Source organism: Corvus cornix, chromosome Z (assembly GCF_000738735.6).
Source record: "Corvus cornix cornix isolate S_Up_H32 chromosome Z, ASM73873v5, whole genome shotgun sequence".
Taxonomy (NCBI): Eukaryota; Metazoa; Chordata; class Aves; order Passeriformes; family Corvidae; genus Corvus; species Corvus cornix.
The window spans coordinates 37,880,517-37,897,465 of record NC_046357.1 but is presented as its reverse complement, the minus strand read 5'-3'; the positions used below and the strand labels follow the sequence as shown (position 1 = coordinate 37,897,465).

General features: G+C 38.7%; 1 protein-coding gene across 3 annotated transcripts in view; it reads right to left on the bottom strand.

Annotated features, from left to right (window-relative positions):
• Window positions 1–16,949, bottom strand: part of GOLM1 (golgi membrane protein 1) — a 36,606-nt gene that overhangs the window by 3,966 nt on the left and 15,691 nt on the right. The window contains exons 4-8 of one of the 3 annotated variants that reach the window (XR_005603776.1): window positions 14,824–14,878; window positions 13,742–13,844; window positions 8,072–8,198; window positions 2,957–3,086; window positions 174–1,741 (exon numbers count right to left, since the gene is read on the bottom strand). Coding sequence is in view for 2 of the 3 variants with exons in the window: in XM_039566567.1 (XP_039422501.1) it covers window positions 1,454–1,741; window positions 2,957–3,086; window positions 8,072–8,198; window positions 13,742–13,844; window positions 14,824–14,878 (703 nt within the window). In the remaining variant the exon portion in view is untranslated. The remainder of the gene's footprint in view (window positions 1–173; window positions 1,742–2,956; window positions 3,087–8,071; window positions 8,199–13,741; window positions 13,845–14,823; window positions 14,879–16,949) is intronic. The other 2 variants (XM_039566567.1, XM_039566568.1) reach the window with 2 other exon arrangements.

Genomic DNA, 16,949 nt, shown 5'->3' with positions numbered 1-16,949 from the left:
AAAAATCGTAACAGCAGAGAGGTGTAAGCAAATCCCATTTAAGATGGATCACAGCCTCTGTTCTAAATATTCTTAAGCCTTCCAGTTAGTAAGTGGCTAAGAAACAGGCTTGAAAATTGTAAGCCTTATGTCATTCAGACCACCACATCAAATAGATTTTTATAGTTACAGACCTAAAGGTCTGAAAATTTCAGAAGCAGCTTCTCTTGAAAAAGAGGATGCCCAGAGAATACTGAAGAAGTCTTTCTATCTTAAGCTCCTCTGGCTACAAGGAACCTGTGCAGTAAAATATAACAATATAAAATATAAAAAATATAAAATAAAAAATAACAATAAAGCCTGAAGAACATCCTCCTAGTCTTTTCAGCTCACAGAAACGCAGACCTTTGAAACTGACCTTTCATGGGCTGCATGGCAGAGATTTTCCTTGCACTAATTGTGGGTTGATTTTTTCTGTTAAAATTGAAACAGTTTAGGCAACTTGTAATTACATCTCTTTGGGGTAAAGCCTGCTCTGGCCAGCATCTTTTTGGACCAGCTGGAAAAGTACTGCTTTAGTAATGCAGAGGAGATTACTTATCCCTGCCAAGTTAGTAATGTTAACATTGATAACTTACAATTCTAAGGATGTATTTACTAGAAAAGCATAAACAGCATTTTTTTGTGGGCATCAATTTCTGCTCTGACTGCCGTAAGGCTTCCTTTTGATTACTTTGGGCTACTGAGACCAAATCCCTCAAGACAGAGGAATGTCTAGACATTGGTCAGGTTTAGACACAGCATCAATACTCTGCTGCTTGGTGCTGTTGAGATGTGTAGTTCAGGGTCACTTGATAGATGCCAGAAACTGGCACCTCTACAATATCTGATCCATGTTCTTGAAGACTCACAATAATAAACTTCAGATACCTGAAGTCTGAGTTATGAGTTTTACTCATGGTAGCTTATTTTGAAATAGGAATAGCTATTTATATATAAATATATTTATAAATATGTATTTATACTATATACTATATTTATGTAAAAAGACTAACTGCAAAACATCCATGTGCAAGTAACTCTCTTCTCATCAGTGCTTTGCATGGTTAACATCTCACTCATCCTTTTTAGATGCATCATATTTTTTTAAAGCCCTAATACCAAAAAGTTTTGGGGCTAATTTCCCTAAATGCTCTGTAGAGCTAATAGAGAGACAGTAGGGTTGTTACGGTGATGCAGAGGAACTCAGCGTGGCAGCTTCATGTTGCACAATCAGCAGCCTCCATCTTTACTCATGAACTGCAGGTGATTGCTGGGGACTGACACCTTCCACATCACACTGACCTTTATGAAAACTTGTACTAAGTCTGGCCAGCTTCCACCACTGTTGCAGAAATCATGCCCTATTCCACACTTTCATTTCTTTACTTTTCATTTTGTTACTGTTTATAACAATACATGACATGCTACAAACCAGCCTTCCCAGGGGGCAAGTCATCCTGCTTAGCATCAAAATTTAGGAGCTGCTCCCTCTCAACTTCCTCACTGGCAGCCTGCTCTGCTGCCAGCTGTAACGTATCTTGCCCAGCTACATGTTTCTCATCCTCAGGTGGATTTGGCCCCTTCTCTGACTCAGGCAGCATCTCCTTGTGACCTGCAGCAGCCTCGAGTGACTCTTGTGGTTTTTTCAACTGACTAGAAAGCTGCTCCTCTTCTGCCTTAGGCTCCTGTTTTCTGACGTCAGTTAGGCTGTCTGTTCTTTCTGAAAACAACAAAAATGATTCTGAATGAAAAAAACCAATGCCTTTCAGTGGTGGCACAAGTTAAAAACTTTTAATAAATAATGCTTTATATTTCTCATTAAATTCTTGGTTTTCCTCTGAAAGAATATCTTCCAGTCACATCAGTTCCAGAGACAAGAGGAAGACAATTCATGTTTTTCCTACTGGGAACAGCTAAAGAAGGGAACTTTATTTACTGGCAACAGATTCATGCTTCTACCTCGTTAAAATTTTGGTACATGTGGTTAATAAATTGTGCAAGTGAAACAGAGAAATTTAAATAGAATTGCAGTGTCCTATATAAGCATCAGGTTTCTGTGTGTTACATCTTGTTACCAACAATAAAATTGATTTGGTGTTCAAAAGTAGCTCAGGACAAAGCATCACATAGGCAGATTTGTACATATCCAAGTCTGTTCTTATTTTTAAACATGAAGAGGGAAGTGCAGGAGTGCTATAATTTTTAGTTGACATTAACATATCTCTTTCTTCCCCATGTATCTACACTTTTAATTAAAAAAAAAAATTCGCAAATAAACTATATGTAGACGTTGTCTTCAGTTGCTAGATCTCTGAAATGAGAGTTGCATGCTCACACCACTGTAATTTAAGATAGCATGTAAGAATAACTAAATTTAAGAATTGAATTTGTATCACACACATTACTATGCAAGATTGACACACAAGGATATATCCATTCAAATTAATAGTTTCTGAAGTTTAGTGCCAAAAGGAACCATTAGGTTAACTAATATAAACGCATGTATCATTTTCCTTACTTGCAATTTGCTCAATGACAACACATGGGAAATGTGAATGTGTGTTTCTTGTAAGCCTAACTTTCAGGTATTCCACAAGAAGGAGAGGTACCAGGCTGAATATGTCAAACTTTTTAAGAAAGCAAATTTTAAGTATGCTTGAAAATTATTCCTTCCAAAAGTTGGGTATTTTCTTCATATTAAATGAGGAACATGATTCCAGAACTGTAAATATTTCCATTTTCTTTTATGTGCAACATGCCAACTACAACAAAACTGAACCAACAGAAATCCTAGCAAGTTTTCTTTCAGCTTGATGTTCAAACTTTTGGTGTCACTTTTTTATCTTAATCTTGTGTACAAAAATGTTTCTAAATGTTCAATTAAATTACAACCATTCTTAACCAGTTGTTAGTGAGACAGGGATTTCCATCTCACCTTTAGCCTGCATCAGGTCTGTCTTTCTTACTGTAGGTACTGCTTTAGGAACATCCTCACTGGTTTTCTGCTGTTCCAAGTCAGCCTGCTTGAACTCTGTTTCCTTCAAGGCTGGCAGTTGAGTATCAACCTATAAAGTGAATGTACGCAGATAAGCACTGTCTATATAACTGCACCTGGATTTGGAAAGGTGGGAAAATATCGCAACACCCTCGGAAATATTTGGACTGAAATTTTTATTGGTGATGGAAGTACCATACAATTCTGAATATGCAGTAATGCTTCTATATAACAGCATGGCACATCAGGAGAATTTTAACATACCTTATTTAACTGCAGCTAATGACAAGATTACTGGTCTTGGTTATTCTCGGAGTGTCACGGAACAGTAACACCACACATTTATCCACTATTGCTCTGCTACTGTGTCAGCGGAGCAAATAAACAGATGCCATTAACTATTAATAGTCTACAGGGCAGGAAAACTGAGTTTGGTCACCATTACACTTCAACTAAGTAAGGCTTGTATGGAACTGGTCTGTAACTATGTTAAATGCAGGATTAAGAAAAGAAAAACAAAAATTAACCAACTAGACAATAACACCTTTTTAACATGACACAGCTTGCTTAAGAATGTATTAAATTCTGGTGCTAGACTGCTGTAAGCATCTGACCCACTTAGATATTAAATCTAAGATGTACACCATCTTGAAGATCTTCCAAACTGGCAATTGAAATTCTATGTATGACTTTCACTTACACGGGCATTGGCTCCCTCATGTGGCCATGGCCTCCCTGTATGTCAGTGTTGGCATGTTTGCCTACTTGAGGCCCCTTCCATCTCCTCCCCATCTCTGGATCTAGTGGTTGGCAGTCTGTGCTTGGTGCTGTCTCCTTCAGTGGATCCCCTCATCTCTAGCATGGTGGAACAGGGAGCTCAGGAATGCCACGTCACCACCTCCCCATAAATGACTCCCAGACTATATGAATTAAGTATTTGGGGGTGTAGGTTTGTGTTAGACCTTTTGAGAGACACAGAACTCAACTTAGGATTCACCATTAGTTTCAAGTGAAAATCAAAGACCGTCAGTGAACTGAGGGATGTACTCAGGGGCTTTCAGACAGGTGACATTAAGAACACCCATCCTCTAGGAGGGGAATCTGGAGCTGCCTGTAGAGAATGGTGATTCTCCAGATACAGCATGTTTCTGCAGTTGAGTGGAGGTAGAAGAGGTTTGAAAAGATAGGGTGGCCATGCTTCACCTAACATAGCCCCCTGGCTCATATGGTACCCCTTGTGGCACCCAGGCTCTTCTCTTCATGGTCATTGCTCAAGCAGTCAAGACCCTGCCTGCCCTGATAAATGGAGTTATTCTTTCCCCAGTGTCATCTTAGAAACACTTAATGAGGGTGCAAAGCCAGGGCCAGTGGGGAAAGAGCAGAGCTGAGCTCTTTGTAGAGGAATTTATGAGAATGATCAAAGAGAAAGACTTGAGAAGAAAAAGAAAACAAGAAGCTCTGATATGAGGCTTGCTTGGGATTACCCGCCTGGCAGCCCTGCATCAGTGACTTCAGTGGGACAAAGAAGCTACAGTTGATTGCTCCAAACAAATGTCTGCTTACTTCCATGGTCACTGGAAACCAGAGAGCTCTCCCAGTCATCTTGCTGCATTACCATCACTGTTCTCTACAACTACTCCAAAGGAGGTAGTGGTATTGAGGTGCAGGTCAGCTGCTTCTCCCAGGTAACAACAGACAGGACAATGGGAAACAGCCCCAAGCTGCACCAGAAGAGGTTTAGATTGGATATTAGGAATTTTTTTTTCACTAAAAGAGTGGTCAGGCATTGGAACAGGTCCAAGTGGAGGAATCACCACTCCTGGAAGTTTTCAAAAGGCGTGCCACAAAAATTTGCCATTTGGAGACATGGCTGAGTGGTGAGCACAGCGGTGCTGGGTTAACAGCTGGACTTGATGATCTTAAGAGTTCTTTTCTGACCTTAATGATGTTATGAATTCTGTAATTGGCAGAGAGCTATGTCAATTGAATTCATGCAAACACTGAACATGAAATATGCATGGAGCCCATTTTGTTCCATACCAGTTTTGGTGAACAAAACCCAGAATGTTACAAAACCATTTGTTCTATGGGGATTTTTTGTTGCATATTTATTTTTGTTTCATTTACAAAAAGGAAAAAAAAAGCAAACTATGCAGAGAAGGAACAAGCGTGTGCACATTTGGAGATACAAACCTCTTTATATCTGGTACCATATAAATGAATGGGCAATCTTATGGTATAGGAAGTCTCAGAACTGACAGGATTGTTTTCTGTTACCAATTGTCTTTAAGACTGTAGCTTCCCATTTATCTAAGGAGGGCAGTAAAACACTATGTTGTCAAATGTTCATTCAGTCATTTGGAAAAATGACTGCAGAAAGAAGTAGCTAAGTCACCAAGAAGGCAGAGTTGTAGCACGATTACTTGGCTGTTTTGAAAAGCATTTCATTTCCATCAAAGCCAGGCAGAACTAGACCTTTTTGTGTCAACACCATGAAGTCCAGTATCAACAACTAATCTAGCACTGACTCTTATGAAAGCTTGATAAGCAAATGTTACTGCAGAATACTTGGTTATTGCAGTAATGATATTCAGAAGAACTCCATCTTCCTTCAATCAGTAAAATAAAAATGCTGTATTTAAAAATGGTTCTGTTTTATAAATAATTCAGCTCCTTGAGATCACTCTCTACAGTAGAAATAATCAGAAACTGAACATCAGACCATTTTTCACTTTATGTTGGGCATGAATTCTTCTGCAAGAATGGCAAGAAATTACCTCTTAATTACACATGCAGAAGCCCTTTACTTATCTTAAATTTCTAGCTTAGTAATTTTTAATGTCAAATAGATTCAAAGAGTATATGCTGATTTTTTTTAAAGTTGAAGTAGTTGGATAAAAAGATAGTAATTGAACATGTTGTGTTTTCCTCAGCCAAGAAGTATATCTTGATATTTAGTATCATTCCTCAAATTACAGAGCTCTAAGTAAAGCTGTTTAGTTATTAACCGACCAACACTCCATTTTCTTTTTAAGTCAGACTTTTCTGTTACATAAGCACATACGTCTTACAATCAGGAATTATTCCAGCTTAAAACACTGGATAAAAACATACATAGACTTTGTCAGGGTTCTCTTGCACTAACTATAACTAAGTATGCTTTTATAAAAGCAAAAAGATGAAATTCTTGGGCAAGCAAACAACTGAGGAAGTTACAGCTTGGCCAAAGAAACACTGCCACAGATACTAGGGAATACAAGCAGCCAGAAATTATTTAGGAATATATATATATATAAATATATAGTATCAGTTAGCTCATCTGAGATCATCCCATTTACATATAAAAAGGAGAAGAGAAAATCTGCCCTTCCTTACAGATTATCTGCTTTGAGTAAAAATTGCCTCCAGCTATGCACCTTATTGCAGGAGACTGAAATTGTCCTGCAGAGGGGCTTCAGTCAAACTCCTCAGGTTCCTCTCCTAAGATGATTTATCTTCCAAACTGGAAATGTTAAAAGAAGAACAAAAATGCAACAAACACACAAACAAATAAACAAAGAAAAGGAATCTAGTCCAAGTAATTGTAATTAAAATCTGCTGCAAAACCACATTAAAAATTAAGTTGATCGCCTCTATATTAGGGTCTTCCCTAGATCAAATTTCTTAAACAGGATGCATTTGACAAACTAATGTATCATCTCCAAATGATGAGGGGTTTATGTACTTACAATGATATATTTCTTGTTACTTTTTATCTACTTATTTGATACTGTTTATAAAAACTATTGACAAGAGCTGTAACTTTTATTTTAAGGCATAACTGGATAGCATTTCCAGTTTCTAATGCTTCATTCACATTGCAGCTCTCACACAATGCACGTTCCCAGGATAAAAGGTCACACACTTCAGTAGTTGTTTTCCCCTTTCTACATAAAGGACTGGACACAGACTGAAACATTACCTATGGGAATCTCCAGGCAGAGGTTTTAGCCATTTTCTCACATCCTTTTTCAGCTCTTTGTAGAACCAATATTCATTCCTCAATGCTTTACCCTTTCCACTTCTAAAGTCATCAAATTTAGCCTTTTCCTAGACAAAGAGAAAAGGCTATATTCCACCAAATCCCCACTGCCTTTGTAATCAGAGTTGGCCACCCAGCTAGAGGAAAAGGCCCCACTGCTGTCACATGTAAAAAGTCTAACTTCTGAAACCTCTGTTTCTTTGGTAAGCCTGAAGAAAGGGCTATTTTGGTACAGAAATTAATCAAGTGCTTTCTCATCCAAGAGCTTGATTGCATCTTTCCAGGGCTGTCCATATCAAGCTTAACCAGTCAAATTCTATCCCTGACCAAATCCCACATCCATGAAGAAGCATCAATAAATCACGTGCCAAGACAACAGAATGAACTGAAATTTCCGTTTCTTGGGATTTTCTCCCACCCTCTGCACCCCAGGAGAAAAAGCCAGCTGACATGCAGCCACCCTATTTGCCAAGCCTGCCCTACCCCAGTGAGCCTTCAATAGGTACAATGAATTTGTGGTTCTTTGTCTCAGAATATCCAACAGCAAGCAGTGCAGACACTTTATTATCCCTTAATTCCTACAGTAAAATGCTCACATAAAGGATTTCTGTGAAAATTCATAGCTGGTGAACCTTGGACTGCAATATTCAGGGTGTGCTGCTTCTCTGAAGAGATTCACAATTTATCCTCATCTTTAACACACAAAGCAACCAAGTACTTTAACAAAGTCAAAAGGTGCCGTTAACAAAGTTCAGTCGTGTAAATATTCCTTAATGGACCCCACACCACTCTCAGCATCACCTCTCAAATTCTGCCCATCTCAGAGACACAGTGATTTGGAGTCTCCTTCAGGACATCTCCTTGTTCTGTCCTTGAAATTGCCTCATTTCCCATAGATCAGAAACACTCAACAAATGCTGAAGTAGTGAAAAACTTAATGAGATGGGCTAATGCTAGTAGGAAATAACAGAAAGGTAAAGAAACATTTAAGAACTACACAGAAAAGCATTTTCAAGAAATTATCCAAACCATACCTGGCTGTCTTCTGTGAAGTCTTTTTTTTCTTTGATTTGTGGTACATCAGTACTCTTTTTTGTAAGCTCATCTATCCTTTCTTCACATTGTTCTTCTAATTCTTTCATCTGGTTGATGCACTGTGACCTGAAAAAACATGAACAAGACCGTTAACTCTCATCCACACTCTTCTAAAATGTACTTTTGCAAAATTACCTAATTCTTTTTTTCATATATCTATTTTTTTCTTTATGGTTTTAGAAGTCACTAGGAAAAAATGAGGCATTCACCTAAGTCCTAAGGACAAATTCATAGTGCAGGCAAGTTCTATTAGAATAAATTAATTTAAAGTACTTTTGTTTGACCAGCTCAACAAGCTACATGATTTTCTCTGTGTCTTTGCTAACCAGTCAAGTCCAGTTAAGTTAAAAACAATTTTGATCCTTGAAGCATTTCTACTATGATTACAGAAATTCGTATTTTGATTTTAGCCAGAAAGAGGAAACAGAAAAGTATCAGCTGAAAAAGAAAACAGGTGTAATCTACTGTTAGCAAACTGAACACCCTTTCTCAATATTTCAGCAAAGCGCAGTGCTGCAAGATATAGCAAAACATATGTTACAGAAATGGAGTTCATTAGTAGCTACTATAAGTTCTGGAAGGAACATATCCTAAAGATGCAAGCACTGTGTATCTTTTACATACTTTTAATAGTTACACAGCACCATAACCTTTGCGACAGCAGGGGTCTTCTATCTGCATCTCTACAGCCTGCTTTCCCTCACAGCTCTGTAACTCCTAGGCAAGGCCTGCTGTTTGCAGCAGTGCTTTTCCTAAAGCTGCCAGGGCAGTGTTTTCCCCTTCTGTGGATGTGTTGGAGATCCTGCGCAAAGCCCAGGAGTTTTGTCAACCTCAGTTTCTCAGGGCAAGTGGCCACAGTCAGGGCAAGATCCTCCTTTCTCTCCTGCTCTCTTCAGAAGTCATTTTATAGCTTTTGGTTTACATCAGAGGAAAAATAAGATCTAGTGAATAACAAAGCAAGATAATCATTACCCCATAATACACATGCAGAAGTCTTAGAAACTAGTCATCATGTAACTCCAAGTATGCTCTGACCCCACTATGAACAGGAACACCAGTTTGAGAGGATCCCAATGGGAAGAGCATCACACTAGGGGAAAATGTGATAAAAAATCACCATCACTGTCTGTACTCACTGCCTTGGAGAGCCTGCCCAAGGAAGAGCAGGCTCTTGGCTGGGGACCCCATTTGCTTTTCCCTGCTGGTCTAGCAGCAAAGAAGTCTTCTGGGATTTTGAAACCTTTTCTCCTTTCTCTCTCTCCTTTGTTTTTTCCACTCAAAGGTAGCTTCCAGTTTTTACATATACAATCAGCTACAGACCTTGCAAACACATCTTTCTGCATTCAAAATCTTTTTCAGCAACCTTTGTAGAACATCATGGTCAACATACTGCAAGTTTCTCCTCCCCCTCACCAAGACTAAGAAGGCAGGTAAATTTCCCCTGATTCTGGCTCTGACCAGTGTTACTAAGAGTGTCAGTACCTTCCGTGCAACAGCAGCTGGTTCAGACAGGCATATTGCAGTTTCTCAAGCTGCAAATAAGCTACATAATCCGAAGGAGTTCTTGGGGTACGTGCACTCTACCACAGCAAGTAACTCATTTGTACTGCACTTTCACCTGTCTCCACCTCTACTTTTCAAAAGCAAAAAATCCCTTCTGTAGTTCGGACCCAGAAAGGAAGAACAGTAGCAGACAGATAGGCTATGAACTGACAAATTAATTACCTTCATTACAATTTCTTGTTGACTAGACATTATTCTAAAGCCTGATTTGATAATGCTAATACCTGGAAGTGTCACCGAAATAAGCAGTGCTTCAAACTGGTGAACATCAGAGACAGTAAAACAGCATAGGCTTGAGTTATGCACACTTTCAGTATTTTCTAGGAAATAAAAGGACATATTAATTGTCTGCATCTCAGTTTGCAAGCTTGAGAAAGATGCAGAACACAGACGACCTGAAGTCAGAGCATTTGTGAAAGGTTGCACTTTCATCTCACATAGCACATGAAAATAAAATTCATTTAACATTTGTGACAAATCCTCACCATTTAAAATTTATTATCTGTAACAGAATTCCTTTATACTGTACTCATGCATACAAGAACTTCTCGAGTACAGGGACAGCATTAGTTTCTCCACCTCATCCCATCACCAGGACATTTCAAATGTGCAAACCTACTGCTCTTAAACTCAGTCTCTGTCGCATGTTTTCTCCTTCACTACATAGTTAATTCTGTGACACAGAGCTCACCTGCACACACACAAAGGAGCCCAAATAATACCCTCCACAGCTGCTTCCAGGCCCATCAAAGGAGCCACCAGCCCATCCAAGGATGATCTCCATGAGCCTAAGCACAGAGGCACAAGCAAACTGAGAAGGAGGGACAGCCTGTCTAGACCACCCCCACAGCATGTTTTGCACTAGCAGACACTCACTCTCACAGGAGAGGGATGAGTCTATCGGTGTTGTCTGTGCTCATGCTTCATGTGTTCTGTGTTAACCGGCATACCTGACAGCCTACAGATCTGCTCACAGGAACAGATGTGCAGCTTCTCCCCTCCTGGGCTGCTGGATTTGCCAATCCCCAGCATGAGAAACAGAGTATCTTTGTTCTCCAGGAGCATCTATCAACCTCCTCCTTTCAACCCCACCAAAAAAGGTTACTCCTGCACTCACACTCTTGCACTTTTAAGGTCTGCAAATACCAAACTAATTATCAGACCTTTTACACGTAGCAAGATTTCTAAAAAAGCAGTTATGTAACAACCAAAGGTCTTGGGAATAAAAATGTATTTGAATATTGGAATGTATTCAATAATGATTTCAAAAGATCAGTCCAGAGGCTTCTGTTTCATTCTGGTTGCTGCAGGAGAGAAGGGTCAGTGTGCCAGTGAACCTTTGCTGCAGAAGCTCTAGCCATGACCAGACAGCACTGGGCACAGTGTGCACCAAAGGTATGTTGTGAAGTCAACTGCTGTGGAATGCACACTCCTTTGGCACACAACACCAGTAAGGTCAGATAATTCCTGCTGGCTTCTGCACTGAAAACACTAAGCTTGTTCAAAAAAATGGTAAGATGAAACTTCAAGACTTAGGTAAAAGAAGAAACAAGGATTTTTTTTTTCCTACGGTCACAGATTTTGTTCTTACGCATTCCATATTCACAACTGCTCTTACCACTGTCTTCTACAGAGTAGTTACTGAATGTTTAAATGGAGCGATTTACAATGTGCTGTTTGAAAAAGGCAATTGATTTCTGTCATCTTTTTGTAACATTTTCAATTATACAAATAATATGGTCCCTCAATTTTTGCACTGGGCATAGTGTACTTGCTACCTAAGGTGCAAAACCTTCAACCATACAAATCCAGGTAAAAGGAAGAAGCACATAATCAGGTCTAATGCCTCCTCCTGGCAAGGCAGACGAACAGAGAGGTAACACAGTGGTTTATTCCGAATGTGGAGGGGAGGAAGGAAGACAGATTAAAAATAACATTTGGAATCTTTCTAATAATTGTTATTTTCCTAGGCCCACAATCATATTGGGAAAAGCTTGTTTGCAATCATTTAAAGTGACAGTATTAATTGAGCATAAAATAAAGAGGAACATATGTAGCCAAGTACTATCAAATATCCATGTCTGCAATTACCAGAACACCACAACAGAGAAATATTAAAATTCCAACATCCTCCCTAAAGGTACACAACCAGCAACATTTTAAAAACACATTTATACATGTTCCTCCTAGAATTGTGTGAATGCTGCACAGTACCCAAGCTATAAATTATTTCATGAAAATCTGAGTGCTACGCTTGGTTTCCTCACTTCGACTCTCAGGAAAAGAATCTATAAATAGAAAATGAACATTGAAGTATTATGCAACAAAGTTAGTGAAGATAGCATAGCTCCTTGGCTGAGATAACTGCCTTTACAGACTCCCATAGAGACTCTCTAGGAACTGGTACAGCTGTCTCAGGACCAGCTGGAGACAGGTCAGCTGAGTCCCTGTTCAGCTACCACATGGTTGATCTATCATGTCTCTACACCTACCCTGATAAAAGCAAACCCACCTTTACTATCAAGCTTAGCTTTTCACCTTGAGCCAGCCCAGACCTTGGAGTATGCTGTCTGAATACAACCTTCCTTTGTCAAATGAAGAGGGATTCTTTATGGTACACTACCACAAACAGGGGTGCTCTGTCAGTGATTTCCTCAACAGAGCCATGCTTGTAAGCACCAGACATGGGTGATAAACCTCAAAATTTTCAGAAGACAGACTCACTACATTTTCCTTGTATTATTTCCCTGCATGTGTATATCAAGCCAGTGCTTCATGGGTGTACCTCTCATGTGGAGCACAACTGTCCAGCACACAGATATATTTGTGCTATATCCAGATCTATTTGTTTCTGCTGATCTTAGTCTTAAAAGGAAGACACTGGCAAACAGGTTCACTGACTAACACAGAACTATCAACAGAGGTCCATGAGTCTCAGGTCTGTCATTTAACTAAACAGCAAACAGATGGTGCTTAACAACCATGGTACACAACAAACACAGAGTGGGAAAAAGCCCCTTAACACACTAGCAACACAGCTTATTGAAAGGCAGGTACAAACTAAAGTATCCAACTTCCTTCTACTTTTCTGTTAGACGTCTTAAATTACAGCTCCACTAATATAATCTATCTTATTTACATGAGTAATAATTCAAAAAAAAAGGTCACAACCAATTGGTCATCAGTAAGTGTTACAGAAGCACTAACATTAATCCTTAATTCTAAGGAGGTGGAAAAACAGAAGAAAATACTTCAAGATTAGCCTGCAGAATTCAAGTTCTTTGAGTTTCATGGTCCACTTTTAGTCATAATTTTTACAAAACCTGGCTAAACAATGGCTGCTGAAAAAATACCTATCACTACAACAATTACACTCTTGATGGAACATCATTATGAGAACACGCAAACAGCAAATTTTATTGCTTTTTTCTATTTATGCACAAGGGGGAAGATCCTATAGGATGTGAAGGCAGGTGGAGGAAACAAGGATATTACTGAGCAGAAAGGACTGAGGAGAAATTCCTAGAAATACCAGAAATGTGTATTTAGTGTAAGGATATGGATAAGTACTTTTGTTCAGCTATCCATGCTTTACAATTCAGTGGGAAATCTCAAGAAAAAGCCATGACTAGGTAAAACAGAACACATGAGTCTGATGGTACCAGAAATTCCCAAGACCTCTGGCAGCTCAATAAGGTACAGCTTCTCATCAGATGCTCCCCTATCTTAACGCAAACTTCTTCAGAATTTAGCCTCTTCATGTTTCAATTTTCCCCCACAACTCTTAAGGGATAATATTGCTACCTTAATCCTCCTGCAATAGAAGGAGCATCAAGAAGTGTGTGGACACAAAGATGAAAAATATTGCAAAGTTTATGCTCTTCTCCAAGATCAAGTGTGAGCAATTTTAGAAGAGGTGTCAGATGTTACTTTCTCCTTAATAATGTATTTTAACTAACAGTACTATAGCTAACACAAGAGTACTCTGGGTTATAACCAAGTCACCTATAATTTGGGAAGTCATCTTTCCTAAAGAACATACTTACAGGTCATATGAGAACTTCCTCTGAAGGTTAGTCTGGTTCTTCTGAAACCAGAAAACATCCAGCTGTAGCTTTCCATATTCCGTCTGTAACTCTTTCAAGTGTTCTGATCAAAACAGAATTAAAATACATATTAAAATACACATACACCTATATATTCTACAACAGAAATATCAAACAACAAATCTATAGTAAGCATGCGAAATTAATCCATCTGTTATGCAAACTACACATCATACACAAATGCATAGATAATTGTTGAATTTATTCAACAAGGGTGCAGAGAATCTGGTAAGAATAACTTTTCAGCACAACATTTAGCAAGAACAGTACAATGTATATTTTTACCTACTTTTCCTCTTAAGGAATACACAGAACTGATTTGCAAACCCTGCTAAGTTGCAGTCTGGAAAATCTTTAAGTCTATGAAATCATAATCAGAACACAGTATGAAACAGCATTCACATTTATCAGCCACATAAAGATCAGCTTGCAATGCTTCCCTGAATAACATGCAATTTATAGCCATGATCCTCAGCAACAGAGGCATCTATGATTCAGAGTTTTCTTCCTGATAGAAAGCTTTGTGAGAGGGTACCAGAAGGCAACACCACAACACACTTACTTGTTTATAGGATTCATTTCCAAGAACCTCCAGAGGAATACATTACTAACAACAATTTTTGAAGCACAACCATGAATAGAAATGAATTAGACTGAGTTTTCTTATTTAATAAAGGACTTGTGAATTCCTCTGGTGCTAAAATGCATGACCCCACACCTCAGGGAAGAATGCAAGAATATGTTGCCAAGGAGAATGAAGAATAAATATATTAACTTACTTCTATTCTGTATAATATCAAAAGAGTCAGGAGTACTACATCAGGCACTACAAGGACTGTTGAGGCAGATTAGTCTGACACTTAACTGGAGTTATGCAGATGAAGTATCTAAGTCATGGCAGCTCCTGCACCACCCCCAGGACTTGAAGAAATGCAGCACTCTCAAAAGAAACATGCAAGTCTTAAAAAACAGGGAGCCTAAAAAACAGTAAGAGAGAGATTCACAGGGGTACTACAACGTACCTCGTAGACTCTGAATCAATCGATCATTTAGTGTGATGTTACTCATCAGCATTGCCTGAAAGAAGCAGAACAAAATGCAGTGTTTTAATTGCAAAGGGCCTGTATTACCACTATAAACAACATCTATCAAAATACTTGTAACAAGATCTATTTTTTGTGTCACAGTTGTTAGTTTGTGCATCACAGTTGAACAAAAACTTTTAGCTGCTTTAGAGATCTACAATTGCAAACAACAAGTATTCATTTTAACCCAGATTTTCCAGTAATGGGGAGTGGGAGAAGATATCAGTGCACAAATAAAAAGAGGAAAAATTTAAAGGAATTTAAAGATACTACAATTGCTTGTCACTTTATTCTAGTTTAATATCATGACTGGAGTCAGCCAGACTTACTGTATTTATCTCCTGAAGGAAGAATACAACCTATGACAGCTCACTATCAATTACCCTCTCACTCAGGAATCAATACACCTGCATTCAGGCACGCAAAGATGAGCTATGAAAGTATTAATCATTCAGCATAAAGCAACTCCATGAAAGCAATGTGAAGCCCTTGCATTGAATCCCTTTTCTACCTATCTTCTTGATTGCTTTCATGTTGGAGCAGCCTTCTTCCACTCCCTCACTTTGTTCTCCCTCTCATTCTGAAGAGGTAGTAAACATACAAACATTTTTTGTCTATTCTTCCATCAGTCTGTGTCTACCATTTCATATACACACATACCCCAAAACATCTGAAAACTGAGTCAAGTCAAGCCTAAGTGACATTATTCATATTCAACATTTAGCAAGTCTGATGCAGAAGAGTTCTTAAGAATACAAAAAAGAGATCCACCAGCTCTTCAGAAAAAATCCAGTCCAGTCTTAGGAAGGTATTTCTTAGGCTTTATTGCCAGTACCGCTATTATCCTTGTCCTGGGAAACTTCAGTATTCTTCAAGGATCCCAGATGAGAATACATCAACTCCCCTGTTTCCCAAAGTTTCTGCTCTAGTATTGATGTGTGCGTATGTCCAAGCCTGAAAAGAAGTAACAGCACCCATTCTGTCTGCCCAAGTCACCCTGAAACACTGACAACATTGTCAGTGCCTTTCTTCACAAAGGCTACAGTAATAAAAGCCAGCTGATTAGATGAAGCGCAGCGTTAAATAAACCTGAGTGGCTAGCACCCACCAGAGTAGTAGATTTGTCTTTGGTTGACCCTTTAAAGAGTCCCACTTCACAGAGGTGGTCATTCAGCTGTTGCTAAGTATTTCTACACCATTCTATATGTACAGCTGTTCTGTGAACGCCACCGTGAAACCTCAAGGAAAAACATCTTGCTCCTTTGTTAAAACACAAATAGAAAATCAAAAAACAATAATAAAAACATTTATGTAGGATTGTTTAATATATCTCCCTCTCCTTTCTCATAGGACAGCTAAATAAAAAATAAATTTGTTTTCACTGGTTATTGGGGAAAGGAAGTTAATGTTTCAGTGGAAATTCCAAGTTTTGCTAATGTGTGAACAATGTAGTCAGGTTGTTCCAGATTATCACCTTCAAGATAATACAGCATTGGCCATTATGAGAAACTGTCAATGGACTAGAAAAATCAGTATGATAGAGCAATTTTATGTTCTTACAGTTTTTTGGGGGCATTGTTGGTTTTGGTTCTTTTTATTGGGGGGGGCAATCTTTTTATTGGGGGGAGGAGGGGTTGGTTGGGGGGTTTTTCTCCTTAAAATGAAATTTCTAAATGCCAGGATCACTTATGTGGCAGTACAACATACAAGTGTTACATGTTTTGTACATTAGGACAATAATAACTGTGATTAGCTGAAGTGAAAAAAGTTATTTTCCACATTAAAAAAATTCTCTTTGAATTACAACAGGGAAAAAAAGAAGTGTGCCTTTGTCTTTCTGGATTGCATATAAAACTTTATTTTGGCAATACCATACCTACTTCCTTGAACAGGTGGGCAAAAGTCCAGGAAAAACCCTGTTAAAATCTAGTTCGCTGTTTAACTTGAGCAGGAAATACTGTTTAATAATTTACAGGACAGTACTGCAACTGCCAGCTTCCAATCTCACTATGTCAATAACATCAGGCCTTCCATTCTTCCTCCTGTCATTCAAGTGTTGACTA